At 47.7% G+C, this 27,676-nt stretch overlaps 2 protein-coding genes and 1 long non-coding RNA gene across 17 annotated transcripts in view; 2 read left to right on the forward strand and 1 right to left on the reverse strand.

Moving 5' to 3' along the window:
* Positions 1 to 18,522, forward strand: part of KAT6A (lysine acetyltransferase 6A) — a 33,930-nt gene extending 15,408 nt beyond the window's left edge. Inside the window, exons 8-18 of the mRNA XM_065040765.1 lie at positions 96 to 409; positions 4,121 to 4,239; positions 4,657 to 4,772; positions 5,347 to 5,488; positions 5,927 to 6,088; positions 6,966 to 7,059; positions 8,021 to 8,252; positions 8,923 to 9,133; positions 10,197 to 10,889; positions 11,277 to 11,592; positions 13,469 to 18,522. Coding sequence (XP_064896837.1) covers positions 96 to 409; positions 4,121 to 4,239; positions 4,657 to 4,772; positions 5,347 to 5,488; positions 5,927 to 6,088; positions 6,966 to 7,059; positions 8,021 to 8,252; positions 8,923 to 9,133; positions 10,197 to 10,889; positions 11,277 to 11,592; positions 13,469 to 16,053 — 4,984 coding nt within the window. The 3' untranslated portion in view covers positions 16,054 to 18,522. The remainder of the gene's footprint in view (positions 1 to 95; positions 410 to 4,120; positions 4,240 to 4,656; positions 4,773 to 5,346; positions 5,489 to 5,926; positions 6,089 to 6,965; positions 7,060 to 8,020; positions 8,253 to 8,922; positions 9,134 to 10,196; positions 10,890 to 11,276; positions 11,593 to 13,468) is intronic.
* LOC110364995 (uncharacterized) lies at positions 18,274 to 24,570 on the reverse strand. The gene is made up of 2 exons (XR_010467993.1): positions 24,111 to 24,570; positions 18,274 to 20,022 (listed from the first exon to the last, which is right to left on the reverse strand). It is a non-coding gene; the product is annotated as an uncharacterized LOC110364995 (long non-coding RNA).
* Positions 24,571 to 25,157: 587 nt separating this feature from the next.
* Positions 25,158 to 27,676, forward strand: part of ANK1 (ankyrin 1) — a 48,246-nt gene continuing 45,727 nt past the window's right edge. For 7 of the 15 annotated variants that reach the window (XM_065040745.1, XM_065040741.1, XM_065040743.1 and 4 more), the window contains exon 1: positions 25,162 to 26,076. In XM_065040745.1, coding sequence (XP_064896817.1) covers positions 25,951 to 26,076 — 126 coding nt within the window. In that variant the 5' untranslated portion in view covers positions 25,162 to 25,950. Of the gene's footprint in view, positions 26,077 to 27,676 lie in introns of all 15 variants that reach the window. The other 8 variants (XM_065040740.1, XM_065040757.1, XM_065040742.1 and 5 more) reach the window with 4 other exon arrangements.

Consider the following 27,676-nt stretch of genomic DNA (forward strand, 5'->3'; position numbering starts at 1 on the left):
TAAATAAGTAGGGAAGATGGTAGTCCACTTTGCAACCCAAAACAAACCACCCTGCCAAATCTTCTGACTGTATCTTTCCCCTTCTCATTCTTTAGATCAAAAGGCCCTTTCAGCAAAGTTAGAACTGGCCCTGGTCGGGGTCGAAAGCGTAAGATGGCTCTCTCCAGCCAGTCAGCGTCATCAGAAGGAGGATACCTGGAGCAGACAGATGTCTTGGACTTCTGCAGAGATGGCAGCACCACCTTGAAGTTTAACAAGAAAACCAAAGGGCTTATAGATGGCCTTACCAAATTCTTCACTCCTTCCCCTGATGGACGAAAAGCTCGAGGGGAGGTGGTAGACTATTCTCAGCAGTATAGGATCAGGAAAAAGGGCACCAGGAAATCTAGCACTTCAGAATGGCCCACAGGTAAAGATTTTTCACCCTGCCAGTGTAAGTATCCTGTACACCAAGAAGATGTTCAAAGGCTAGGATGTTGAAGTGACTAGAATTGTTAGAGGCTGGAAACTTTCATATGAAAGTTAACACTCAAATACAGTTATCTTTGGTGCACTGAGGTAGAACACCAGTTGGAAAATGGAAGCAATGCTAAAGACCTTTGCCTCTTTATATGTGATGGCAACAGGTAATCAGATCAGGGTGAGGAAGTTGATGAGGCCTCTACAGACAGCTGGGAGCAGCCCCACAACCGCAGGCCCTGGTTGTGGTGGGGGATTTGAACTTCCCCGATGTTTGCTGGAAGGACTGCTCGGCTGCAGCCGCAGGTCAGGAGGTTCCTCCAGCGCCTTGCCGAGAACTTTCTGATGCAAAGGGCGGAGGAGGCGACTAGAAGAGGTGCCCTGCTGGACCTCATCCTCACTAACAAGGAGGGGCTGGTTGAAGCGGTAGAGGTGGAGGGCTGCCTTGGTTGCAGTGACCATGAGATGGTGGAGTTCAGGATCTCCTGTGGCAGGAGCAGGATAGCAAGCAGGATTGCAACCCTGGATTTCAGCAAGGCAAATTTTGGCCTTTTCAGGCAATTGCTGGGGGAAATCCCATGGGCAAGGCTGCTTGAAGGTAAAGCGGCCCAAGATGGTTGGTTCGTGTTCAGGGACTGTGTCTACTGGGCACAAGATCAGAGCATCCCGACACGTAGGAATTCAAGGAAGGGAGACAGGAGACCTGCGTGGTTAAACAGGAACTGCTGGGTGTGCTCAAGTGGAAGAGGAGAGTTTCTAGATCATGGAAGGAGGGGCTGGCCACTTGGGGAGAATATCAGGCTGTTGTCAGAGGGTGTAGGGAGGCAACTAGTAAAGCCAAGGCGTGCTTAGAATTAAACCTGGCGAGAGGGGCCAAGGAAGAGCTTCTTCCAATACGTGGCAGATAAAACTAACACCAGAGGCAGTGTAGGCCCACTGATGAATGAGGTGGGTGCCCTGGTGACAGAAGATACAGAGCAGGCAGAGTTACCTAGTGCCGCCTTTGTCTTTGTCTGCTCTGCCGGGGGTTGTCCTGAGGATCCCGCACCGCTGAGGCCCAGAGGAAGGCAGGACAATGGAGGGTTTGCCTGGGTTGATGGGGACTGGGTTAGGGAGCAGTCAGGCAATCTGGACATCCATAAATCCACGGGTCTGGATGGGACGCACCCGCGGGTGCTGAGGGAGCTGGCTGAGGTCATTGCTGGGCCGCTCTCCATCATCTTTGCCAAGTCTTGGGAAACGGGAGAGGTGCCTGAGGACTGGAGGAAAGCAAATGTCACTCCAGTCTTCAAAAAGGGCAAGAAGGAGGACCTGGGTAACTCTAGACCGGTCAGCCTCACCTCCATCCCTGGGAAACCGATGGAACGACTTCTCCTTGGTGCCATCTCAAGGCAGATCAGGGAGAAGAGGGTCATTAGGGGCAGTCAGCATGGCTTCACCAAGGGGAAGTCGTGCTTGACCAACCTCATTGACTTTTATGAGGACATAACAAGATAAATGGATGGATGATGGCAGAGTGGTGGACGTGACCTCTCTTGGCTTGAGTAAGGTACTTGGCACAGTCTCCACAGCATCCTCACAGCTGAACTGAGGGAGTGCGGTCTGGATGAGCGGGGAGTGAGGTGACTGTGAACTGGCTGAACGGAAGAAGCCAGAGAGTCGTGGTCAATGGGCAGAGTCCAGCTGAGGCCTGTACCCAGTGCAGAGCCTCAGGGGCAGTGCTGGGGCCGGTGTTATTCAATATATTCATCAATGATTTGCACAAGGGAATAGAGTGACTGTCAGCAAGTTTGCTGGTGACACCAAGCTGGGAGGAGTGGTGACACTGGAAGCTGTGCTGCCATCAGAGACCTGGACAGGCTGGAGAGTTGGGCAGGGAAACATTGAATGAAATAAAACAAGGGCAAGTGTAGAGTCTTGAATCTGGGCAGGAACAACCCCAGGTTCCAGTGTAAGTTGGGGATAATAAAAAGGAATAAAGGACCTATTAGAGAGCAGCGTAGGGGAAAGGGACCTGGGGGTCCTGGGGACAGCAGGGTGACCATGAGCCAGCACTGGGCCCTTGTGGCCAGGAAGCCAATGGTACCTGGGGTGGGTTAGAAGGGGGTGGTCAGTAGGTCAGAGAGGTTCTCCTGCCCCTCTGCTCTGCCCTGGGGAGACCACACCTGGAATATTGTGTCCAGTTGTGGCCCCTCAGTTCCAGCAGGACAGGGAACTGCTGGAGAGAGTCCAGCGCAGCCACCAAGATGCTGAAGGGAGTGGAGCATCTCCCGTGTGAGGAAAGGCTGAGGGAGCTGGGGCTCTGGAGCTGGACAAGAGGACACTGAGGGGGGACTCATTCATGTTTCCAGATATCTAAAGGGGGAGTGTCAGGAGGATGGAGCCAGGCTCTTCTTGGTGACAACCAGTGACAGGACAAGGGGCAATGGGGTAGAACTGTGACACAAGAGGTTCCACTTAAATTTGAGAAGCAACTTGTTGGGGGTGAGGGTGGCAGAGCCTGGCCCAGGCTGCCCAGGGGGTTGTGGAGTCTCCTTCTGTGCAGACATTCCAACCCGCCTGGACACCTTCCTGTGTAACCTCATCTGGGTGTTCCTGCTCCACGGGGGGATTGCACTGGAGGAGCTTTCCAGGGCCCTTCAACCCCTGACACTCTGGGATTCTGTGATGAGGAATTAATTTTCTACTGTGAAGTAAAATGCACTTTGGTAATGAGGGCCTTGCAGATAGGTCTAGGAAGGGTGCTAAATAATGCCGCATTTGAAGGCAGTAACATAGGGAGTGGCTAATGAAAATTAGGAACAGGAAGGTAGAAGTATGAAATGGGAAACATAATTAAACATAATTAAAACCAGTCTGATGGACCCATGTGTTTCTGATCTCTGATATAGGCTTGCATGCAAATGTTTCTTAATTTTGTCAGCCATAGAGGATCCTGTTTTGTTCTCTTTGGCGAATTCTTACTGGAGAGCATCCCTTCTTTTGAATGCAGTGCTGCTTTCCTTGTTTTCTTTTCTGAGTGAAGACATTAATCTGTGACTGGACCTTGATTTAATCTCTGTATTCAGATTGTTACAGTCTTGTTGAATAGTTTCATAGCTTGAATTGTTCCTAAGCAAGCCGTGGAAAATATTCTGCAATAACATACAAGGTTTACAGCTTTACAATAGTTACGTGTATTAGCATGGCTGGTGCTGCAAGAACAGTAACGTGTCTTGGTGCTTTGGAGATGAGGTGAAGTGTCTTGCGGGTTTTGTTTGCTTTTATTGAGGAAGGGATGTTTCCTGGGTGATGAACATAAGTATCCTTTCTTTGGTTGCACCAGATACAGCATTTAAATCGTTGTGATCCTTGTTTGTGAGAAATGGAAATAGTGGTAAGCCATTTATCCAAAATTATCGTAGTATCACAAAGGCATTTGTAACAATATCAATGTGTTAGAGGTGAGGTTTGGACCTGGTTAAATGTACGACAATACTTGTTACGTGATCACAAATCCAGAACTGGTTCTTCCTTTGTGGTCCCAAATCTGAATAGAAAATCCCGTCAAAAAAACTTCACACGGTGTCTGAATACAGCCGGAAGGTGTTTGTCACCGCACCAAAAACCAGGTGCTCCTTTGTAAATGTAGGTGAAGACAATTTTTCTCTCTCATTTACAGACAATCAGGATGGCTGGGACGGAAAACAGGAACATGAGGAGCGTTTTTTCGGGAGTCAGGATGTCTTAACTGAAAAAGACATGGAGCTGTTCAGAGATATTCAGGAACAAGCACTGCAGGTAAAGTTAAATTTTCAGTGTGTGGCTGTAAGTCCCCAATCTGTAAAAGAAATTTAAACAAACCCAAAACCTCCACCCCAACGCGACACTAAAAACCAAGAAATACAGACTCCAGACAGTCAGTCTGTCATAGAAGCTAATGTGCTTGGTGTGTTCTGCTTGAAAGTAATGGGGAACTGACCTCAGGAGAGCTGAAGGGTAATACAAAAGTGAGCAGAAGAAGAGGTTAAGGTGGGTGTCTAAAGGCCTTGGGGGCTGTGGCTTTAGTTGTGTCAGAACATATGCCTGTTAAATAGCTGGTAAAACTAGTTCTCTGAGTTCAAGTAGGCAGGACTGTAGATAAGAATGTTTCCATTTATTTCAGCTTAGAAGTCTTTCATTTGGAAATTCATGAAAACTTTTTTTTTCTTTGCATAGAAAGTAGGGGTAACTGGGCCTCCTGATCCCCAGGTCCGATGTCCTTCTGTCATCGAATTTGGCAAGTATGAAATCCAGACGTGGTACTCCTCCCCGTATCCGCAGGAATACTCAAGGTATGGCCGAACGTTCTTCTCTTTTGTTCTGCTTCGGTGTCTGTAGGAAAGCTGTACTCCAGCAGGTCTAGAAGTATTGAGAAGATTCTATCTGCATGTAGGACAGAGGCAAAGTACACATAATCCAGATACTTTTCCTGGTAGTTGAGCTCTGCTAAAGGCATTGAAGGAAACGGAAAATAGCATCCCTGCCCAAGCTAGAGTGTGTAAATGGAGTTAAATCACAACGGTGCTGGGACACTTGCTTTCAAATTGTTCATGTCACATAACAGCTCTCTGTTACAAGGAGGGGAGAGAATAGGAACTATTTATCTAATCGATGCGTGTATTTATTCTGACATAACCTAATAATGTAAAAGTAACTATGCAGGACATTAAGTACATTTTTTAATAGGCATTCATTATAGAATAAGTAAGTGCCATGATTTTAAGTGTGATAAGGTGGTTTTGGCCTGATTGGCATGTACACAAGGTCAGTTTGGGTTTGTTTTCATTAACTTCTCTGTGGGAGTGAGGAATTTTATACAAAAGTCTATATATTCGGTCTTTGATCTTTCTTTATCTTTGTTCACAGGCTACCCAAGCTGTACCTTTGTGAATTCTGTTTAAAGTATATGAAAAGCAGAACTATTCTTCAACAGCACATGAAAAAATGTGGCTGGTTTCATCCTCCAGCCAATGAAATTTACAGAAAAAACAACATTTCAGTCTTTGAGGTAAGTTAGAAAACTAAGCCACTCACTTTTATGTGTAAAGTAGACTCTTTAGCACCCACTTGTGTGGTACGTTTTCCGTAGCCCTGCGGATCTTCAGCATTGAAGCATTCAGCTGCTAAGAATGAAGAACTACAAGCAAGCAGTGGGAGCTGACCTCATATAGATTATTCATCCATAAAACATATGAGAAGGCTCACTTTGTAAAAATGCTTTTTCATTTTAGGAAAATGAGTTTAAGTCCTCTCTTAGCTAATGAATGTAACAGTGACTTGGCCATGGCCCTTATGCTGTGGAAGCTGAAGTCCTTTGAGATGCCGCAAGTGACAGAGAAGTCTTCCTCTCATGTTAGACATTTCCAAACACACAGGGGTACCCGGATGAAGCATGTCCTTGCATGACAGCAAATGGAGTGACAAAACTTTTCTTCATTTCTGTAAGGTTGATGGCAATGTCAGCACTATCTACTGCCAGAATTTGTGCTTGTTAGCCAAACTCTTCCTGGACCATAAGACTCTCTATTATGATGTGGAGCCATTTCTTTTCTACGTGCTGACACAGAATGATGTCAAGGGCTGTCACGTTGTTGGCTACTTTTCTAAGGCAAGTATTTGAGTAATTCAGACTTGGAACTGTATTTGCTATGGTGAGAAATGCTGCTTTGGAGTCTTAAAGTAATTGTAATTTAGGCCCTTGCCTTTTATATAATGCATTATGTAACATGGATATAGACATCTGTTGCAACCAGATTTTATTTATGTTACATTTGGAGGCTGGCAACTAATAAGTTTCCTCATTGTGTCGAATAGCATATATTCTCTACGGAACTTGTACTGCTAAGAAAACACAGCTCTTCAAGTGGCTTCCTGCTCTTGGTGGTGATGGGTGGTACTGTTTGTGAGACAAACGTTCTTACCAAGTAGTTGTATCTCATCTTTCCTTCTGTAAATACATTGTTTTCCAAGCAATTTGTCAATTTTGCACCTCATTTCAAACCTTTTATTTTTTTTTTGACAGAACTGGGTCAAGATTTCAGATAGGCCTTAAGATTTTTGTCTGTAATTGTTTACTTGAATGTCTTCAGAACAGCAGATTTGAGATTGGATTTTAGTATGTTCTGGTTGTAACGTCTGAAGATTCACTGGCATGCTGCAGGCTTTTGGGTTTATGTTTTGACCTTTCTCTGCTCTGCAGCCTGTGTTCTGTATGGTATGGTATCCAAGCAGAAGGTGGTAGTTCTGCCAAGGTTTCCTTCTTGGTTTTCAGAACTGAAAAACAAGTCTCTTTTAAAGTCTTTCCTGGGCTCATGTGCATTGTTCTTCCTAAGAAACTGACTGTGGCTTTCTATCTCAGGTTTTGCTCTGTTGCTGTAGAAGTAATTAGGGCCTTGTACAGAACACCTTCTACTATTTCTCTCTAGTCGTCTTTTTATGGGTTTTGGTTTTGTTTTTTTTTATTTGCTGCATTTTTTTCCCAACAGGAGAAACACTGCCAACAGAAGTACAATGTTTCCTGCATCATGATTCTTCCACAATACCAGCGTAAGGGCTACGGCAGGTTCCTAATTGACTTCAGTAAGGAACTTTTTCATCACTTTTTTTAGTCTTTATGTTTTCATATTTTAAAGGAAGGCTTAGCTGTGGAAGTGGGTATTTTACAAATTAAAAATCATCTCAGGACAAAGGATTCTGTAGCTCACAAAGTCATCTGGACTTCACAATTTACTCTCATTGTTGGAATGCTTCAGTTCTAGAGACAAGTTGATCATCTTTCCCCTAATTCTCATGTTTCCTGTGTAAGCAATTTACAGTGGAAACTATAGGCATATGTCAATGTAGTGATTTCAGCAGAAGCTTACCTTGTGCATGTAGTTCTTCCTACAGAAAGACAAACCTAAACCTGCATGGTTTGAAATCTTCACCAGCTTGATGCATCTTGAGAATCCAAAAAATGTGGCTGTATCAGAGCAGCAGTGGGGTGACACATTTGTCAGCTGGTTCCCCCTCCCCTCCTTGTCATACTGAGGTGGATGCAGCCTCTTGGTCCTCAATGAACCTGTGCAGTGTGTCACAGGCGTAATTAAGTCTCTGCAGACAGAGCTGGGTTCTCTCCAATATGGCCCTGAAGTTTGACAATGGAGAATTTTCAAGAAAATTGTTTGCCATATTATTTTTAAATGGCTAAAATGTGTTTCCCCTCTGTCACCTTCAGAATTGCTATTCCAATTGAAAGATAGTCAGTAGACTGTTTCAGACTTGGTGTAGTTTCTAGGTAGGCAACTGCTGCCATCTCGTGGCATTGCCCTCAGCCGGCGTCTGCTGGCAACGTAGTTCAGAAATCTCACGCTCTATCATTGAGTAACACAAGTTTAAAAGAAAAAGTGGCCAGACTGCTCAGTGTATCCTTCAGACTTATAATATGTGTCTTGCAGGTAGCATTCAGGTACTTTCTGGGAAAATGCCTTTGTAGAAGTTGGGGTGGAAACAGAAGCTATGAATGCTAATTTTTAAAATTTTTCTTCTTGTATATCTTCAGGCTATTTGCTTTCAAAGCGTGAGGGTCAAGCGGGATCACCAGAGAAGCCCCTGTCAGACCTGGGGCGCCTCTCCTATATGGCTTATTGGAAAAGTGTAATATTGGAGTGCCTTTATCATCAGCGTGACAAGCAATTAAGCATCAAGAAATTGAGTAAGCTGACTGGAATCTGCCCTCAAGACATCACTTCCACTCTGCATCACCTACGGATGCTTGACTTCCGCAGCGATCAGTGAGTACACGAGTCCTGTTGTATTTCCAAATAGCTTCACATATATTTGAATTAAATTTAATGATGCTTGGAGACATCTAATAAGCTTGATTTTATTCAAGACTCAAGTGTCTAAATACTGGCTGTAGAGATTTATGGTGCTCGTGTGCAGTGCAAGAATCGTTCAGTGCCAAAGATCAGATTTCTAGCTGTGTGGCTCTGCAACTGTGGAATTTCTGAGTAATTTGCAGTGGTGCGAGAAAGCAAGTTGGACTCTTGGCCACGTTGTTTTGGGGTCCCTCAGCACAATAAGTCTCAACATACTTGCAAAACAGAGCAAAGAAAAGCCTTATGTTGCCTGCTCCACAAATGGCATACCCCTTGTCCATTTAACGCATAATAGAAGTGATACTCTGCGACTCAGTATTACCCATGGAAGGATGATGGCTTCACCATTAACAAGAAGCCGAAATAACTTGACAACATGTTCTCAGTTTTAAGGTGTTTTCTCTGGTAGTCTGACGGTGCTTCAAATTATACAGTTTTAATGAGCTTTCTGTCCTTTCTGAAGGTATTAATGGTAGCACTGATCGAGAGTATGCAGATTTTTCTGCAACGCCTTGTATCTGTTTCACATGATAACACGTACAGTATGTAGCCTGTTGTTGATCAGAGTGTTATTACTGTTTAGATTTGTGATCATTCGTCGGGAGAAGCTTATCCAGGAACATATGGCAAAGCTTAGAACTAATGTCCGACCTATAGATGTGGATGCGGAATGTCTGCGTTGGACGCCTGTTATAGTTTCCAACTCAGTTGTCTCTGAAGATGAAGAAGATGAGACAGAGGATGGAGAAAATGAAGAGCAAGAGCAGCAGAAAGAAAAGGATCCAGAGACCAGTGTAAGAGTGAATCTGTTACTTCTGCATGGCATGTAATTTACATTCAGTGCTTTTGTAGGCAACGCTAACGAGATTTCAAATGCCAAGCGTGGGCATTTGGCATGATTGTAAAAAACAGTGCGGCCATGATTAGTTTGTGTAGCTTTATAGTTTCAGATTAGAAGCTAAAAATAGGGCAAACATTGAGTAGTCGAGAGGTGAAAGACTATCTCTGAAAAGAGTAAAAAGGCTCTTTTTCTCCCCGTAAGGATTTTTGCCATATGTGTTGGGCACGGGGTGTTCAAACCAAAACCACACCTGAAACAAAACAAAAACCAGACTAACAAAACACCCAAACAAACAAAACACACACCCCCCGAAAACAAACCAAGCGACCACACCTTGCTTTCCACTCTCAAGCAACCTGATCACTCATCAACCTTGAAATGGATTTTGGTTTGAAGGACCCAGTATTTCAGTAAGTGACAAATTGCATAAATGGAAACAAATCAACAGAAACTTTTAACATTTTTCACCAAAGGTTTTTGCTGTTTACTTTTGCAAAACCACTAATAGCTTAGGAATTGCTGCCCACAGGGCCGTGAAGCTTTCTGCAGTCTAGGCTGCTGTCCTCGAAGGGTTGCACTCACGTCAGGCGATAAGCACTAGCTGGAATGCTGAGAGCAAGTGATGCTCTCTTCCTGCATTTACATTAAACTAATTGTGCATTTTAATGGAAAAATAGCTTCAAGTTTTTCTGACACTTTTTTCCTTGAAAATTACCCAAATACTGTGTTTGAGTGTAGCAAGAGGTTTGCATTCCAGCAGGCCACTGGATGGCCGCTGCTGACTGAAGTCGTTATTCAGGAAGCTAATTGGGATACGTGGTCACCTGGGTAGAAAGGAGTGGCAGTTAGCACCATTAGAGTGTCATAACACCCATTCTTTTGTTATTCTCAGATTCTAAATGTCATTCTTGCGAAACTTTTCTGACTTCCTTGCTCAAAAGCTTTTGTGGAATCGCATTCAGGATAGATATGCATGCTTAAATATGAAGTGTGAAATCTGTTCTTATTTAAATCAGATGGCAAAATCTGTGTCATGGGAGAAGAAAGAGCAAGAGCCTTACTCACCTACAGAGAGTGAAAAAAAGCCAGACGTTGCTGCTCCAGCCAATTCTGCACGGCCAAACAAGCACGTTTTCCCCCTGGAGAGTCTTCCTGCAAACAGTCAGCCGTCGCGAAGAGGTCGATGGAACCGTAAGGGCAAAAAACTTCGTGAACCCTTTTGTGAGGAGGAGCCGATGTTGCCCACTGAGGACAAAACAGCAGCTCCCAGTGGGCGATGCAGCGAATGTGAGGAGAAATCAGCAGCCTCGCGCGGCCGGTGCAGCGACTGTGAGGAGAAGTCGGCGGCCTTGCAAGGAAGATGTGGTGAATGCGCGGAGAAGTCTCCGGCCCCGAGAGGCCGGTACGCCGAAGATGAGGAAAAATCTGCAGTTTCCCAGGGACAGTATGGCAAAGGTGAAAAACCTGCAGTTCCCTGTCGGCGGTACAGCGAAAGTATGGAAAGGTGGAGAGGGCAGCTGAAGAACACGGAGCCGCTGAAGTGCAGGTTCCCGGAGGACGGTGACAGATTATCCCGCCGCTACAGTGACAGTGACAGGGCGCTGCTGAGGTGTTTCAGTGAGAGCAGTGAAGAGGAAGAGGAAGATGAGCCTGCAAGTCCTCGGTCAAACTCCCCACCTGTTCTTACCAAGCCAACATTAAAACGAAAGGTGTGTGCGTAACTTCTTCTTGTCTCTGACTGTATCTTGCAGACTATTTTGGCAGTATGTATTGCTTATTCTGAACTATTCACATCTATGTTGTAGTGTCTCTGAGCTTTCAGCTGTTACAGATGGGCTCTTAGCTTCAGTTATTTAAATGGTTTGTGCTATTACACAAATGTCAAGTCAGCAATCTTCATGGGAAGTCAGTCATCTTGTGTTTGACATCTAACTGAAGGCAGGTGCCAATCAGTATTTCTAGTGAAGTCTGGATTCCTGAAGGGAGCTCTCTGGTCCTGCCTGGACTGTTGAACTATGCTGTTCATGTTTTCTATTTATCAGTGTTTTATTTCTGCTACACATGATGAAATGTCTTCTCTCACCCTCTGCTTCCAGAAATCAATTCTTCATCGAAAGAGGCGAGTCCGCAAGCGTAAGCACCACAACAGCAGCGTTGTCACTGAAACAATCTCAGAGACCACAGAAGTGCTGGATGAACCATTTGAGGACTCAGACTCTGAACGACCAATGCCCCGATTAGAGCCTACGTTCGAGATTGAGGAGGAGGAAGAGGAGGAGGAGGATGAAGAGGAGGAGAATGAACTTTTGCCCAGTGGATACTTTCGGCACCTAGCCCCACCGGACACGCTCAGGCATACGCCCTCTTCTAAGAGGAAGTCCAAAGATGAGGAGGAGTCTGATGACACTAATGGTATGTTTGGTTGAAAGTTTGATACAGACAGTGTGTCAGCGAGTGGCAGGTGACACTAGCTCATGATGGAACAAGCTGCTTACCTCGCCTTGTGACTTGTAGCCAAAATGTAGGGTTAGGCATAAACTACCAGCCAAACCAGCCTCAGACATTCTCAAGTCTTAAGAAAATGTGGTGCATGCTTTTAACTATCTCTGAGCAGTGACCCAGTCGTAGGGTGTCCTTTGGATTCAGCTTTTCTAGTGGAACTGGTATCTGTGATTATCGAAAAACTTGTGCAGCAGGGTTGCCTACAGGAATAAAACAGAATTGATTGAAGAGCCCTCAGTTTTCCATAACCAAGTGTGTTATGATTCCCCTGAAATGTAACTTTGCAGTCTCTTAAATTTTGTGTCTGATGAGAATTCGAGCTGGTCTTGATTGCTGTCAGGGCTACAGCGAGAATGGATAGTGTGGTGTGGTGATTCGAGGCCAGTATTTAATAAGCATTAGGCATTCTGGAAGAAAATAGTGTGTTCTCTGGTGTAGAAAACAAATAAAGCTTGTTTCTCTATGTTCTACCAGTTCTGTGCAACTTGATTAGTGTTGCGTGGGGGAAGATGGAGCTTTATTATTTCGCTTTTTCTAGTTCTACCTGTAAGTTCTACTGCGGATGCGAATACTGTTAAGAATCTTCTGTTCAAGTTTGCCAGCACGCTCTCGTTTAATTACGTGCAGCTGAATAAGCGCGTACTACCTGTGTTTCTCAGTGTCCTAAAAAAACGATGCACGTGGAATCTGGAGTGGTCACCAAATCCATGTTCTTTTGTGGAGATTATGACAAGTGTGTAGGGTAAAAATCATAGATATTTTTTTTTTAATTCCTAAAAATATTAAATCCATGACAGTACAGATAATAAAAGCAAAGAGTCTTTACCTAAGAAGTGATAAATCTAATCTTCTGTAGCAGATAGGAAATGTGAAAGAAGGGGAGGAGAAATAGCAATTTTTTAAAAAAATGCCTATTTAAATGTTACTTGGTAAGAGAGATCTTCTGCCTAGCAGATAAAAGAAAAATTAATACAAAAGCAAATTAAGAAAATCCATTGTCTGAAGACAGAAATTGGGGTGGTGAAGTACAATTAACTGTTGCAGCAGTTTACCAGCAGTTGTGTAAGACGTTGCTGACTGTCCTAATTGGCAGGTTCGACACCAAATGAATTCAGGGAATGCCTTACAGTATTCAGTAAGTTCAGTGAGCGATCACGTTCCTTCCTGGCTGTATAAACTCTCAGCCTATTCTGGTGTTTGGGAAGTCACTAAAATGCAAAACGTGCTTCATCAAATAGAAGTCAGATGAGAGAGAAGTTCGGCTGTCTTTTAATGATTTCTCAGATTTAAAACCTAGCCAATTTCAGTCATCTGTGTATTTCTATTGGCATATAAAAGCATAAGGCATGAAAAAAGTGGAAATACTTCCTTTCTTCAGCAGATGCACAAAATAGAGGTCTAAATGGAAACATGCTTTTATTGCAGCTTCATGTGTTCCCCTGCACTGGCACATTTTCCTTTGTGAACATATTGTATAAATAAAATTTGGAGAGGGTGGTGAGTCTCTCTAGGACTTTATCGTATAGCCTGGTGTTTAATTGTGCATTAAAGGCTCAGAGCTCTGACCATCCAAAATCTTGAAAGCATTGCTGTTTGAAAATGTAATGTGCACCATGATTCCTAATGACCAGGCCTTGATCCTTCTTGTTACCCTTCACAATAAATCCCTAAGGTAATATTGATAGCATGAAGTTTATAAACATGATGGGAATGCTTGGGAAAGCTTCCCTGAGTGCTTAGGTCAAACAAAAACGTTTGAACGGTATCTTTCAATTTGTGTTTTCAGGTAACCCAACTTTGAAACCATTGTCTATGCTGAGAAAATGTGAAGCAAAGGATTCTTCACTTGAGCCAGATACTTCTACACCCATGAAAAAGAAGAAGGGATGGCCAAAAGGGAAAAGCCGAAAACCAGTCCACTGGAAGAAAAGACCTGGTCGAAAACCAGGTTTTAAACTGAACCGGGAAAAGGTGCCACCATCAGTGCAGGAGGAAGGAGTTGATGCAGTGGTAGCGAATTCAAAAACGGGGCGTAAGCCCAAGATTTCAGATGAAGAAGGTGTTGAGCAGAAAGAAGAGCTGCCTCTTAGTGAGGAAAGGAAAGAGGAAGATGTGAATATGGAAGCAGAAGAGGTAGGAGAGGGAGAAGAAGATGATGTAGCCAGCAGTGAAGTAAGAGCAGTTTCTCCTGCGGATAGCAGCAGCAGTCTGGTGCCAGAAATAAAAGAGCCTGAGGTAGAAGAGGAGGTAGAGGAGAAGCCGCAGGCTTTAGAAGAGCAAAGGCAATTAGAAGAAGAACAGCAAGAACTAGATGAACCTGAGCATGACCATGAGGAAGAAGAGGAAGCTGCAGTAGTGACAAATCAAAATGAAGATCATGATGCTGATGACGAAGATGATGGTCATCTGGACTCTGTGAAGAAAAAAGAATTGGAGGAACAGCCTGTTAGAGAAGGGGTGAAGGAGGAGCCTCAGGTGCAAGAATGTTTTTTAGAAACAAGCATACCAAGCAGTAGAGAAGATACAAAAGAAAAAGATGAAGCCGAGGCAGATTCTGAGGAAGAGCAGGCTTCCAATGAGACGTCATTGGGCTCAGAGCACGTCCCTGGGTCTGAAGATGATCACGAAGAAGAGCAAAGTAATAAAGAAGGGTTAATTGAATTAAAGGAAGAGGAAGAGATTCCTCATAGTGAACTAGATCTTGAAACTGTTCAAGCAGTCCAGTCCTTGACACAGGAGGAAAGCAATGAGCATGATGTAGCTTACCAGGACTGTGAAGAAACTCTTGCAGCTTGTCAGACTTTGCAGAGTTACACCCAGACTGAGGAGGATCCTCAGATATCAATGGTTGAAGATTGCCAGGCCTCAGAACACAACAGTCCAATATCCTCTGTTCAGTCCCACCCCAGCCAGTCTGTACGTTCTGTCAGCAGCCCAAACGTGCCTGCTCTGGAGAGCAGTTACACCCAGATCAGTCCTGAGCAAGGATCCCTGTCCGCACCCTCTATGCAGAACATGGAGACCAGCCCCATGATGGATGTGCCTTCAGTTTCGGACCACTCTCAGCAGGTGGTGGATAGTGGCTTCAGTGACCTTGGCAGCATTGAGAGCACTACAGAGAATTATGAAAACCCCAGCAGCTATGACTCCACTATGGGAGGCAGCATTTGTGGAAATAACTCTTCCCAGAGCAGCTGTTCATATGGCGGACTGTCATCTTCTAGCAGTCTCACTCAGAACAGTTGTGTTGTCACTCAGCAAATGGCAAACATTGGCAGCAGTTGCAGCATGATGCAGCAAAACACTGTCCAGCCTGCAGCAAACTGCAATATCAAGTCACCTCAGAGCTGTGTAGTAGAAAGGCCTCCAAGTAACCAGCAACCAACAACACAGCCGCAACAGCAACAGCCTCAGTCGCAGCAGCCGCAGCCCCCACCTCCGCCCCAGCAGCAACCTCCGCTGTCTCAGTGTAGCATGAACAACAGCTTCACGCCAGCGCCCATGATCATGGAAATACCCGAGTCGGGAAGCACTGGTAACATCAGTATCTACGAGAGGATTCCAGGGGATTTTGGTGCTGGGACCTACTCACAACCATCAGCCACGTTCAGTTTAGCCAAGTTGCAGCAGCTGACCAACACCATTATGGACCCCCATGCCATGCCTTATAGCCATTCTCCTGCTGTGACTTCCTATGCAACCAGCGTTTCTCTGTCCAACACGGGACTGGCTCAGCTCGCTCCCTCTCATCCCTTAGCAGGCACCCCACAAGCACAAGCCACAATGACACCTCCACCAAACCTGGCGTCCACCACCATGAACCTCACGTCGCCTCTGCTCCAGTGCAACATGTCCGCTACCAACATCGGCATCCCCCACACGCAGAGGCTGCAGGGGCAGATGCCGGTCAAGGGACACATTTCCATCCGCTCCAAGTCGGCTCCGCTGCCCTCTGCCACCGCGCACCAGCAGCAGCTCTATGGCCGCAGCCCGCCGGCCGTCGCCATGCAGGCTGGTCCTCGCACGCTGGCCGTTCAACGGGGCATGAACATGGGAGTCAACCTGATGCCGACCACCCCGTACAACGTTAATTCCATGAATATGAACACCCTGAACGCCATGAACAGCTACAGGATGACCCAGCCGATGATGAACAGCAGTTACCATAGCAACCCTGCCTACATGAATCAGACAGCACAGTATCCTATGCAGATGCAGATGGGAATGATGGGCAGCCAGGCCTACACCCAGCAGCCTATGCAGCCAAATCCTCATGGAAACATGATGTACACCGGCCCCTCCCATCACAGCTACATGAACGCTGCCGGGGTGCCCAAGCAGTCTCTCAATGGACCGTACATGAGAAGATGAGCAAGATGAACTTGCATCCTAAAAACTGAAATATATATAAATAAAGGAACCTTTTATACTGACAAACCAGAGAAAATGGACCTTTTTCCAGTTAAAATATTGCTGTAGATTTAGAGGGATTTTCTTTGGTTTATTTTATTTTTTAGGAAGCCTGGTCTTTATTTTTTGGGATTTTTTTGTGTGTGTGTTTTTGTTTTCTTCACAATCTTGAAACATTTTACAGCTAAAATCATTTACAGATGTTTTTTAGAGGGGAAAACATGCACAAAATCTTTTCATAATTTAAAAAGAGCCTTACTTTGCTGACAATGTGGACAGAATGTGTGTAACAGTGAAATCATCTTTATAAGTTTTTCTTTTCAACTGTATGTCCTTCTGCCTCCCCTGTGCCGCCCCGTGTGCAGCTCTCGCGCTGCGGTCGTGGAATGTTTGACATCTCAGAGTAACAACCCTGCCTTGGAGACCCTACCTAGCATTGCCTACTTCTAGCAGGAGGCACTTTTTGGGAGACTTGGAAGGGGACACAGAGGATAAATGAAGCTCTTTATTTCTGCAGGTCAGGAAAAATGCTTAATCTTTATCTTTTCCTGACTTCCTCGCCCTCAGTAAAATTTGGAGTTACGTGTAAACAATAAACTATTCACATTGGTGTTTTTGTAGATGAGTTAATTGAAATTGTATGTTTCATGCTTAAAATATAATGTAACTTTAAAACGATCCCATTCACCACCCAGGCATGCATGTGCACATGCGTGTGGACGCGTGCATGCACACGTGTTCTGTCACTGAACCACGGGAAGCATCTCGCGAGAGAACTGCTTGTGTCCTGGTGCAGCCGTGAGGAGGACGGGCTGCTCAGCAGTCTGTTAGGACAGGGCAATGGTTGCGGCTCTTCTGGTGAACCACAGCTGGGAGATCTCACACTGCACTGCAGTACGTGCTGCGAAATGCTGAGCCTTGGTTCTGAGCCTTCGCGTCAGGCGAGCTCAACGGCAGCCGCTTCCAGTGGTCTGCCTCTTAATCTCTTGGCTCAGACCATCTTGGAAGATCAAGTGTAAGTCTAAGCAAGTTGATGAGAACCCTGTGGTGGTGTCACTCGTGCGCTCCTGGTATGGGGTAGGAAGCTGCTGAATGTGCCGCTCTCGGCGTGGGGGGGTCAGTGATGTTTTCCCTGATTCTTCTCCGCTGTGTCTGAGACCCGTTTTGTAGGAATAGCCACACTTTTAATCCTGTGTGGGAAAAGAAGGGAATCGGCCTGTTTTCCTGGAGTGAAACAGACCAAACACCACAGTAGGATGGAGGCGGCAGGATTTTGCTGTTTATTACCGCATAATCCAATTTACATTCTTTTTGGCTACACTGTTGGCATGTCACCCAATACAAAAAGGGACACCCTTTAATGTAAAGTTCTTTTTTATTGTATATGAAGTAGAAATACAGACACATTAATAAGACTAATGTCTTTTGTTGTTAAACCAAAAGAGTCTAAAAGAAAGTTGGGGTTTCTTCAGATGCACTAAAATGGACTTTCCTCCAATAACTGCTAACCATACAAGGCAGAAATCAAAGGACTTCCACGTTTTATTTCTGTTCAGTTTTGAGCATGTACAAGGCTGCGTAGGACCCCATTTCTCTGTACATACTATTGCGGTTCCAGCGCCGTGTCGGGAGCGCGCTGTGCTGCCCTCTCCTCCCCGGCCCGCGGCGCTGCCGCTGCGCCCGGCGCCGGGCCGGGCCGGAGGGGACGCTGTTGGGACGAGGGCCGTGCGTTTAGTTCGTTTGCCATTACGTTGGTTTGGTTTTGTATGTTTTTTTATCAATTGGGCAGCTCCCTTTTCCACAAGCCTTTGTGACTGTAGAACTATTGTAGAAAAAAATGTTCTTTTCTATATATAAAAAGAAATTATCCAGCGCAGTAATATTGGTACCTACCATTTTTTCACTTCTGTTTAAAAAAAAAAAATATGTATTTTTAGCAAGATAACTTGGGTAATCTTCTAAAAGAAATTAAAAAAAAATCTCACTGTTAGTGACTTTGATGCCTTTTAAAAATAAGAGCTTTTTCATTTCATTCCATCTTTAAAATTTTTTATCTTTGTTGTAGAATATTAAAAACTATTTTAAGAAAGATAAAAATTCTCTTTAAAGAGATCTCTAGAGTGTGTGAATAGGAGCTCCAGATGCCTCTAAAAGCCGCATGTACAAATGACGCTGAGTCTATTCCTGTCTGTTTATATTTGCTTTTCCTGTTTTGTAACCTCTTTGTACTTTGTTCATGGTGACTTGTAAGCTAAGGGGAGGGGGTGCCTAGATGCCTTTGTAATTCTCCATGTCATACGCTCCCGGCTGGATGGTCTCCCTTCCTCTCCTGTATGTAATATCACTTTTTTTTCCCCTTTCTAGCAAGTACTTTCAAAAGAACTCTGTACATTTTAACATAAAAAATAAATTATGTTGAGCCATTTTGGATGTCAGTTGTGCATGTGGAGTTTCTTCTTCCATGTGAGCAGTGACCTCTGTCCCTGGTCCTGGGAACGGTTCCCTGGTGGCCTTTTGGTCTGGAGGAGCGGTGGTGCTTGGAATTTACTCCTAAGATCTCTGTCCGTGTTAATTTTTATCTACAGCTGCTAATCAGGGGGACATTGAAAAGAAGACGAAAAACAAAAAGCACAAAAGCTTCTCCAGAAATCATCGCTTTTAAATTTCTCTCTGCAAGGGCTGCCCAAAGCTTAAGCAAAGCGTGTTGGCTGGTTTTGTGAGGTTCTGCTTGTACAGTTGCTTGAGAGTTTTGACTTGTGCACTTAAAAATCGCAACGTGCATTGGAAGCTTCCCCCCACCGCCACGTTCTGTTGCCCTCTCATCTTTATAACTGGCATCCAGTAGAACTAGAGGTGTTAGCCGGCGAAGTTCACCTGCGGCCCCGGCGGGCCGGTGTCAGTGCGAGCCGCGGTGCCAGCCCTGCCGCGGTGCCCTTGCCGTGTCCTCCCTGCCGCGGTGCCCTCGTCGCCACGGTGCCCTCCCTGCCGCGGTGCCCTCGCCGCCACGGTTCCCTCCCTGCCGCGGTGCCCTCGCCGTCGCCGTGCCCTCGTTGCCACGGTGCCCTCCCTGCCGCGGTGCCCTCCCTGCCGCGGTGCCCTCGCCGCCACGGTGCCCTCGCTGCCGCGGTGCCCTCGCTGCCGTGTCACTGCAGGTTCCTTGGGTCGCTAGATGGAAGCAGAGCTCAGCGAGTGTTCCCCACGACAGGAACCTTCCGCGGGATTTTCTGCACATGTGCTGTCACGAGTAAGTTTGCTTCAAGTAAGCAAACTGTATTTGTGTTTTGTGGTAAACAAACAAGGAGGACCTTGAGAACTAACAGAATTGTTTGATGTGCTTTTGGTGTCTCCAGTCCTCACCAAGATGGAGCTTAAGTTTATGTGAGGTGAGGTTGGTGCTGCATCTTCCTTTGAGCTGATGTGTTTTTCCTTGGACTTGTTTTATTGAGGCACCTGAATTTTCACATCAAACACATCAAGATACAGATAGAAGTTAATTGCACAGGGGTGCTCCTGGGTGATTCATTTATTCTCACAACAGTTTTTAGGTTATTCAAGCATGAGGGAGAGACGGGGTGACCTGTGATTACGGTTTTCAGTACGTCAATTGCCTGTACATCGCAGTGGGTGCCCCAGCAGTGTCACAGGTCCACTTCACCGGGACCTCAGCAGATCCGCGTCCTGTATGCGTGTTACGCTCCCGTAGTCAGTGCTGGGGTTCAGACTGAATTAACCGTTCCGTGCCAGAAACCCGTGCTTATGGCTTTCTTTTATTTTTTAAGTTGTTGGTTGAGGAAGCTTTGGCACTATCCAGTGGCAGAGGTATGAGGTGGTGGGTGCTGCTCCGGTGTGCTCTGTTCTTTACACACTTAAACAATTGTCGTGGAGCTGGATGATCTTCAAGGTCCTTTTCAACCCAAACCATTCTATGATCTGATGATGAAAGACATGTTAGATCACCAGTCCATGTCTCCAAATGCAACAAAAGTCAATGCAAAATGCTTTGGGGTTTGTTGCTTGCAGCATGCAACAGCTTTTCCATTCAATCACTTCCATGAAATGACAGCACACAGTTGTATTATAAAAATAGTAAAATACTGGTATCATAACCAGGCAAGTAGGGCAATTGAAAGCCTTTGTCTGATGCAGTGGCACCAAATTACCCTTACACATGCTGATATGAAATGCTTTTCAAATAATTATTTCAGATCTTTTTAATGCTTAATAACAAGATGTCAAGCTGGGGTTGAGCAGGGCCAATGCTAATAATAATTAAAATTACACTTCGTGTGCATTTCTCAGTTCTTAAGGTAGTTGAAACTATTTTAAGAAGGAAAAGCAAATATCTAGATAAGTACATAATGACTTATAACAACTTCATAGCTTTGTGGGCTGAGGACCAAAGGTAAGTGTTTATGGAAATCCATAAACAAGACCATGGAAATGTGATTCCAGAGTTAATGAGCTGGTAAATGTAATTGCTACTTAAGAAATGTTAATAAAAAGCATTATTTGATTAAATAAGCTGCACTGTTAATGGCAACCTCTTTGTGCGGGCTAACTTGATGACAACCACGTTCAGGAGCTGTGAACAAGGTGAGCTCTTTTTTAGAATCTTGTCATATGAGCTGTCAAACTCTGGTGTTTGGGAATGACTAAACAGGGGAAGGGTTTTGGCGTTTCGCTGGGTTTTGTTGGGTTTTTGTTGTCCTGAGGGGCTGCCAAGCCAGAGCAGGCTGTCCTGCCGCACGAGAGCCGCTCGCAGCTTGCGGCACCGCGCCGGCGCCCCTGCGGCGTGCACCGCGCGGGCGGCCCTGCGGCGTGCACTGCACCGGGCGGGCGGCCCTGCGGCGTGCACTGCACCGGGCGGCCCTGCAGCGTGCACCGCGCTGGCGCCCCTGCGGCGTGCACTGCACCGGGCGGCCCTGCAGCGTGCACCGGGCGGCCCTGCAGCGTGCACCGCGCGGGCGGCCCTGCGGCGTGCACTGCACCGGGCGGCCCTGCAGCGTGCACCGGGCGGCCCTGCAGCGTGCACCGCGCGGGCGGCCCTGCGGCGTGCACTGCACCGGGCGGCCCTGCAGCGTGCACCGGGCGGCCCTGCAGCGTGCACCGCGCGGGCGGCCCTGCGGCGTGCACTGCACCGGGCGGCCCTGCAGCGTGCACCGCGCGGGCGGCCCTGCGGCGTGCACTGCACCGGGCGGCCCTGCAGCGTGCACCGCGCGGGCGGCCCTGCGGCGTGCACTGCACCGGGCGGCCCTGCAGCGTGCACCGCGCAGGCGGCCCTGCGGCGTGCACTGCACCGGGCGGCCCTGCAGCGTGCACCGCGCAGGCGGCCCTGCGGCCGGGGCACGCTGGGTGCTCGCTCCCGGCAGGTGTGCTCTGCATTCTCAATACCTCGGTATCAGCGAGGAGTTTGAACGCGGCCACAGCAACACACGAACTACTGCCAGCAACCTTGTGGATCTGAAAGAGGCTCGTGTGAAGGAGAATTATCTTAAGGGGTCTGACAGTTCTGAAACCTCATTAATGTGATAATTAAGAAAATGTAAAAAAAAAAATGGAACCATCTTAATTAGGTTTCCAACTTGGAGCGAGAGCTCCTTGCCGAGATCCATCTCTGCAGCGACGGAGCGATGCAGACAGACTGAGGCAGGCTAAGTCTACAGCTCAGGTGGGGCCTGCCGCATCTTTCTATCTTCATAGCTTGTCAGCCAGAATAATTTACCTAAAAATAGCGGCCCAAGGTTGAGCTTTGAATGTAAAATCCTTTTGCATCTAATACAGAGAATCTCAGCAGCTTCACCAAGCACTGATCTCCGTCTAGAGCAGGGTAGCGCTCCGGCCCCGTGTTTAATCTCTTGCAACAGCTGCAGAACCTCGCAGAGCGAGTCAAGTGTTGGTTTCTGTGCTTCCTTCCTTACAGGAGGTTCTATCTGGAGCAGAGCTCTGCATGTGGAATTGCCACGGAATGACCTTGCTCATGTTGAGGGATTATTTTCCTAAGGGTTCCCCTGTCAGTATCTATTTGTTCTCCCTTGCCAACTACTTTAGCCTATGAACTCTTTGGAACAGGGACTCTTGTTGGTGTGTTTCTCATTTGTGTCACATAGTAGATTCCCAGTCTGTGAGTGAGGTACCAGATAGTACAAATAATCTGTTTTCAAGGAAAAACTTAAAAATGTGATGCTCTGTGCTAATTAATTAAATGAGGTTCCTGAAAAGCTTATTTTCACCTAACGTGTTGGCAGTATATGCACATGGTACCTTTCAGCTAAAGGAGGAAGTCTGTTTACTGAAATTCTGTCATCCTCTGTTTCCCCATTTTATTCAATAGCAACAAGCAGCAACAAGATATGACGCACCTACTGTTCCAGATATTTCCCAAACCACCTCTCCAAAGCAGAGAAAAATCACTGTTGGACTAAGAGATGATGCGGTGAGTTAAGTGAAGTTACTACTAAGTCCCTTTGTCACTTGTCCTGTCCTGAGTCCTTGCTGAAACAGCACGAAAGGCGAAGATGAGCCTCTCTTCATGTCCAGCATGTCTCTAGGGTTCCTGTCTACTAACCATACACCTACAGCACATAAAAGCTTTGTATTAATCGTAGGCCAAATGCTTCATAACTCAGAACATCATGAGTGTGAGGCCCTGCCCAGGACCAGCTCATGTCTAGGGCAGAGATAACCTAACTCCGGTTAACTCAGACTTTTGCATCATGCCATCAAAATTCAAGACGGAAGTTTCGCAAACAACCTCCACAGACTCCAAAGACCATTCGGAAGGCACGCTGCCCCCCTCCAGCTGGAGTGCTGAGTATAACTTGAACTGCCAGCAGCTGGGGCTGTGCCAGGACAACAGCTCTCAACCCATAGCTCAACAGGGGTGAAATCCTCCCTGGTGCCTTGAGGGGAAAGGGAAAAGGTGTCACATATGACGAACTGAACCGTCACTGGACAGTGGATTTCCTGAAGCAGGGCTTCAGGCCGTGCTGCCGGGAGGAGCTGTTCTCCGGTGCAGACCATTAAAGGTGCTTTGTGTTCCTTTCTGATTGAAAATCTTCTGCAGCCTGAAGTAGGCAAGACTGCAGTTGCTTGAGTAGTGTCCTTGTCCTCCTTTGGTTGGTGTTAGTGAGCATGCTCTGGAGACCAAACCACATTGCAGAATTTGGTCCCCAGAAAGTGATCAGAACTGCCTGGGCATACACAGCAAGGAAGACTGCGGACAAAGGAAAACATGAAATAACAGTGTCTTAGAGGCCATTGCAAACACCTTTGATCATCTGTACGTCTACCCAGCTGTGAGACAGGTGCTCTGATCTGCCAGGAAACGTGACCACCGTCCTCAGAGCCTCCATCACAAATACCGCACAGGAAACCGCGCAGGGCTCGCCAAGTCCACGCAGCACATGTTGGAGCAGGGGGAAGGTGGGAAGAGAGCCGCGGTGTCACGGGGCAGCGCGGTCCGGAGGCTCTGACGGTGTGCGCACATGCTCTGCGCTTGCAGAACAGCCTGTCCACAGTGTGAGGCCTTCTTTGGCTTGGCAGATAATTACACCTCTCTTAATTGGACTTGCACCTCCTCTGAAAAATGTCTTGCTTATGGCTACTCCAAGCATTTGCATGTGTATCTCTGAGTTCTGAACCCTCCTAAGTTCTGAGCTGTGATGTTAGCTTGTAACAGTATGTCCCAAGCCTGTTTTGTTAATAATAATGTCTGTCTTAGGTGGTTCTTAGAATTGTACCCTCTGAGTACATTAAAGGTCCTTACTCTGCTTTTTTGGAGCAAAACAGCCCTTTATCTGGAGCATCCGGCAACACTGCCTAAAGCTGCCTGGAAAAGAGAAATGGACAGCTGAGGTCTTGTACGTTCTCCTTCACACGTTTTACTGTGTGGAAAAAGAAAGATCGCGGTGCCTGCTGCACAAGCCAGCAAATGGGTCAGCAGGTTAACAGTATCAGCGACACGGCAGGCAGTTTTGGGAAGGCGCTTTTCTGCTTCGTCCCCCTGTGACTCCACTCACCCCTCCGCCTCTTCCCGCACCCCGGTTCTCCCCCGGCGACGAACGGCCGGGCCCGGCTCGCTCCGCCCCGGCTCGCCGGGAGTTAGGAGGCGGGCTCCGCCCGCAGAGCTGCCTGCCCGGGGCCGCCCCTGGAGCCCCCAGCGGCTGCAGCCCCGCGGTGCGGCACAGCCCCCCCGGAGCGCGAGGGCGCGGGCCCAGCCGCGCGGAGGGGCTGCGGCTGCGCAGCCTGAGCCCGCTTAGGCCGGAACTGGGCAGGCGGGGCTCGGGGACGTGCAGTCCCGGCGGCGCCCGGGGCAGCCGCCTCCTGCCGGCCGCTGCTCAGGCGCCGCGGGGAGCGCACCCGGTGGGAGCTGGTGCTGCTGTGCAGAGCAGAACTGGGTGTCAGTCCTGAGCTCTGAAAAGCTGGGAAATTCCTCAGAAATCATTCTAAACCAGCAGAGAGCTGGTTTAAGATGCAAAGCCAAACATACAGAAGTGAGGAGCTCTCAGCATTGTTAATTGTGACAACTCTTCAGCCTCCTATGTGCCTCTTGTTGGCTGCAGGTCATTTCTTTGTGTTCAGCCTCTGCCTCGTTTGGCCTGCAAAGTGCTCATGTGGAAGAGGTGCAATTAGGGTAATTAGTACAGCTGTGCAAGGCTGCTAAGAAGCACCTGAACAGTAAAGCAGACGTGGCGGCAGGTTGTGTCATGGTCATCACCAGAGAGTCCACCCCAGTTTTGTCCTGGCCCCCTCACGCACACACACCTCCGGGCCTGACCCCCGGCTTCCAGAATGGATTTGTTTGTGCTTTTGGAAGGCAGCTGCAGGTGAAATGTAGGGATGTGTGTGCTGAAGGGGTGGCTGACGCTCCAGAAGCCCTGACTATGGATCCTTGGGTAGGACTTGAGCTCTGGTGATGCCTGGATGCGCAGGAGCTGGTGGCTCTGGTTACTTTCCTGAGGCTGTGTAGGCAAAGAGCTGACTGAGCCCTTGGTTTCTGTCTCACGTTCACAGTCGAGATCCCTCCCCTCCCCGGATGCTCACTCAGTGGAGAGATGCGAGGAGGTAAGGATGCTGTTAAGCTGCACTCTGCTCGGTGCTTGGCACACCCGTTGCAGTATCGGCTGTTTTCTGAGCGGGGATGCTGCTTTCCTCCTGACCGATGCAGCGATTCCCTGTTGCTCCCTGTGAAAGGAGCTGGAATTGTAACCAAGAGAGCGAGCGAGTGATGCGGCTGCTGCACAGAGAGTGACTGAGGGGAAGAAAATTGGAGAGGCTGGAATATGTGCCTGCCTCAGCAGCACTGCAGTGGTGAGGCCACCGACTGGCTACATGCAGGATACTGTTCTTTATGCATTGCTACAGAGAACCCAGAAGTCGGGATGAAATGCATCAGCCTCCTTTTTCACTGCTTCTCTCTTGTCATCATGCATTAATTGCTGAGAGTTATTTTCCTTCCTGTGGCTGACTGCCTGCATCTCTTCTCATACTGCAGGAGAGACGGGGAGGGAGGCAGCACAGCATCACCCCGGTGTCCTGTCCCACAAGGAGGATTCTGCAGGATGTGCCAGTGCAGTCAGGGGCTGCTGAAATGGTGCACAGAACCTCTGGAACAGCTGGATTTAGGATTATTGATGCTTTATAAAGGTGTCCCAGACTCCATCTAGCAATTAGCTGAAAACATCGCCTGCCCTTTGGGGCTTGCTGACTGCTTTCTGTTTTCCTCTCATTATTCGTTTCACGCTCATCTGGGTCAGCAGCATTTGAGCCAGGGGAAGGGACTTTCTTGGCCAGGAACCGGAGGGTGCTGCGTGGAAAGCGCCGGTGTGAGCTCTGAAGGGAGCTGCAGTCTGGCCGGCCATGGCTCAAGCAGCTAAACAGCTGAAGAAAATAAAAGACATTGAGGCTCAGGCTCTGCAGGAGCAGAAGGAGAAGGAAGAATCCAACCGCAAACGCAGGAACCGCTCTCGGGACCGGAAGAAAAAGGTCAGTGGCTCTGGGGCAAGCAGCCCTATGTCAGGTGCCTGTGCTGGTTTGTCGGGGGGTGCGGGGGGAGGTAACAGAGGGGCAGTCTGGTCCCTGTGCAAATCTGTGTGCAATCAGCACCTGAAACAGCCTGCCAAAGAGATGGCAACTTTTGGGGCCAGGAATCTGCCGTTTGCCCTAACAGCTTGTAGGGCTGGGGGAGGGGATAAAAAAGCCTGGTGAGGGGAGGAAAGAAGGAAGGAAGGAAGGAAGGGAGAGCTTTGTTAAGGCAGCTAAAGAGACTCACTCAGCCCAGTAACAGATTTGATCTCTGGGATGAAATTGCTGGCTTCTAACTTTGTGCAGTTTCCCACAGTTGCTCTGTGTCTGCAGAGCAAAGGGGCAGGAGACCCCCACCCCTTTCTCTAGTGAAGGAGCAGTCGCGATGTCCACTCCATGTCCTGCTTGATCTCTGCCAGGACTCTGAAGCCAGGGAGTAGTGGGAGACAACCACGAACAGAGAAGGCGGTTTTGTGCAGGGGCCCATGCGCTCTGCCGCTCAGGGCAGGTGTGTCTGCGGGTGGGACACGGGCCCTCCCGGCAAAGGTGTGCTCCTGGTGGCAGCGGGTGAGTCGGGCGGTCAGGAGCAAGAGGCGTCTCTCCCCTCTGCTGACACCGATCCCCGGGAGCTGTGGGTCTGTGAGCTGTTCCGAGGTGTAGCTCCTCTCTGGAAAGTCACTGCCGCTTTTTTCTTGCTGCCAGCCTCCTGCAGGAGCAGGCATGTTGCTGAGATAGCTTTGCTGCCCCTTGAACACCTCTTGAACCGAATGTGCTTCTCACAGCAGGGCCTGAGGGTGTATGTGCTATGCACCAATGCAGAGAGGCAGGAGGAGAGAGGTGAAACCAAGGGTAATCAAGGGTACATGTGAGAGGAGGCTGCAATACAAGGATGTCTAAAGTGGGCTTCTCATCTGCCTTTGGCAAAAGACTTGGATACTTCTGTGTGCCCCTCCGAGCAGGAGCCTCTCAGCAGAGCTCTGCTGCTCGGAGCGTCGCAATAGCTGCGCCCGGAGCGTGCTGAGGAGAGCTGCTGAGATGCTGGGCACCGCTAACCAGCCCTCAGGCTTTTATTCTTCCTGCCACGCTGCTGGACAACTGCTGGTTCAGGCTGACTGGTCTCATCCTGGACACGGGAATCCCTAGGTGTCATTCCTCCCTGTTTCTGATGAAGACTCACTCTGTGAGTCGTTGAGAAAACCATCCTCTTCCCTTCTGTCCCTCCTCTCCCAAAGCACAGTGTATGTGTGTCTTGGTGATGGGTTGGGGATTCCTAAGATACCTGCAAAGTGTCTGGACTTCCTCATGTGGAAGGTACTAGAGAGGGCACCTTCTTGCCAGCTCCTTGCGAGAGACCCAAGTTGCACTTGCTGCCAAGACGCGCTGTGACACCAGCCAGGGAGCTGGAGCAGCGCCACTGACACCCAAGGGCTCTGCTTCCCCAGATGGGACAAATAACCCTTTTGTAGTATATTATTTGGGGTTGTCGCACCATGGGGAGCACTGAACAAGCTTCCAATAGTCACATCTATTCCTGCATTTAGTGGAAATGCTGAATTTTGAG

Source organism: Columba livia, chromosome 25 (genome assembly GCF_036013475.1).
Source record: "Columba livia isolate bColLiv1 breed racing homer chromosome 25, bColLiv1.pat.W.v2, whole genome shotgun sequence".
NCBI classification, from domain to species: domain Eukaryota; kingdom Metazoa; phylum Chordata; class Aves; order Columbiformes; family Columbidae; genus Columba; species Columba livia.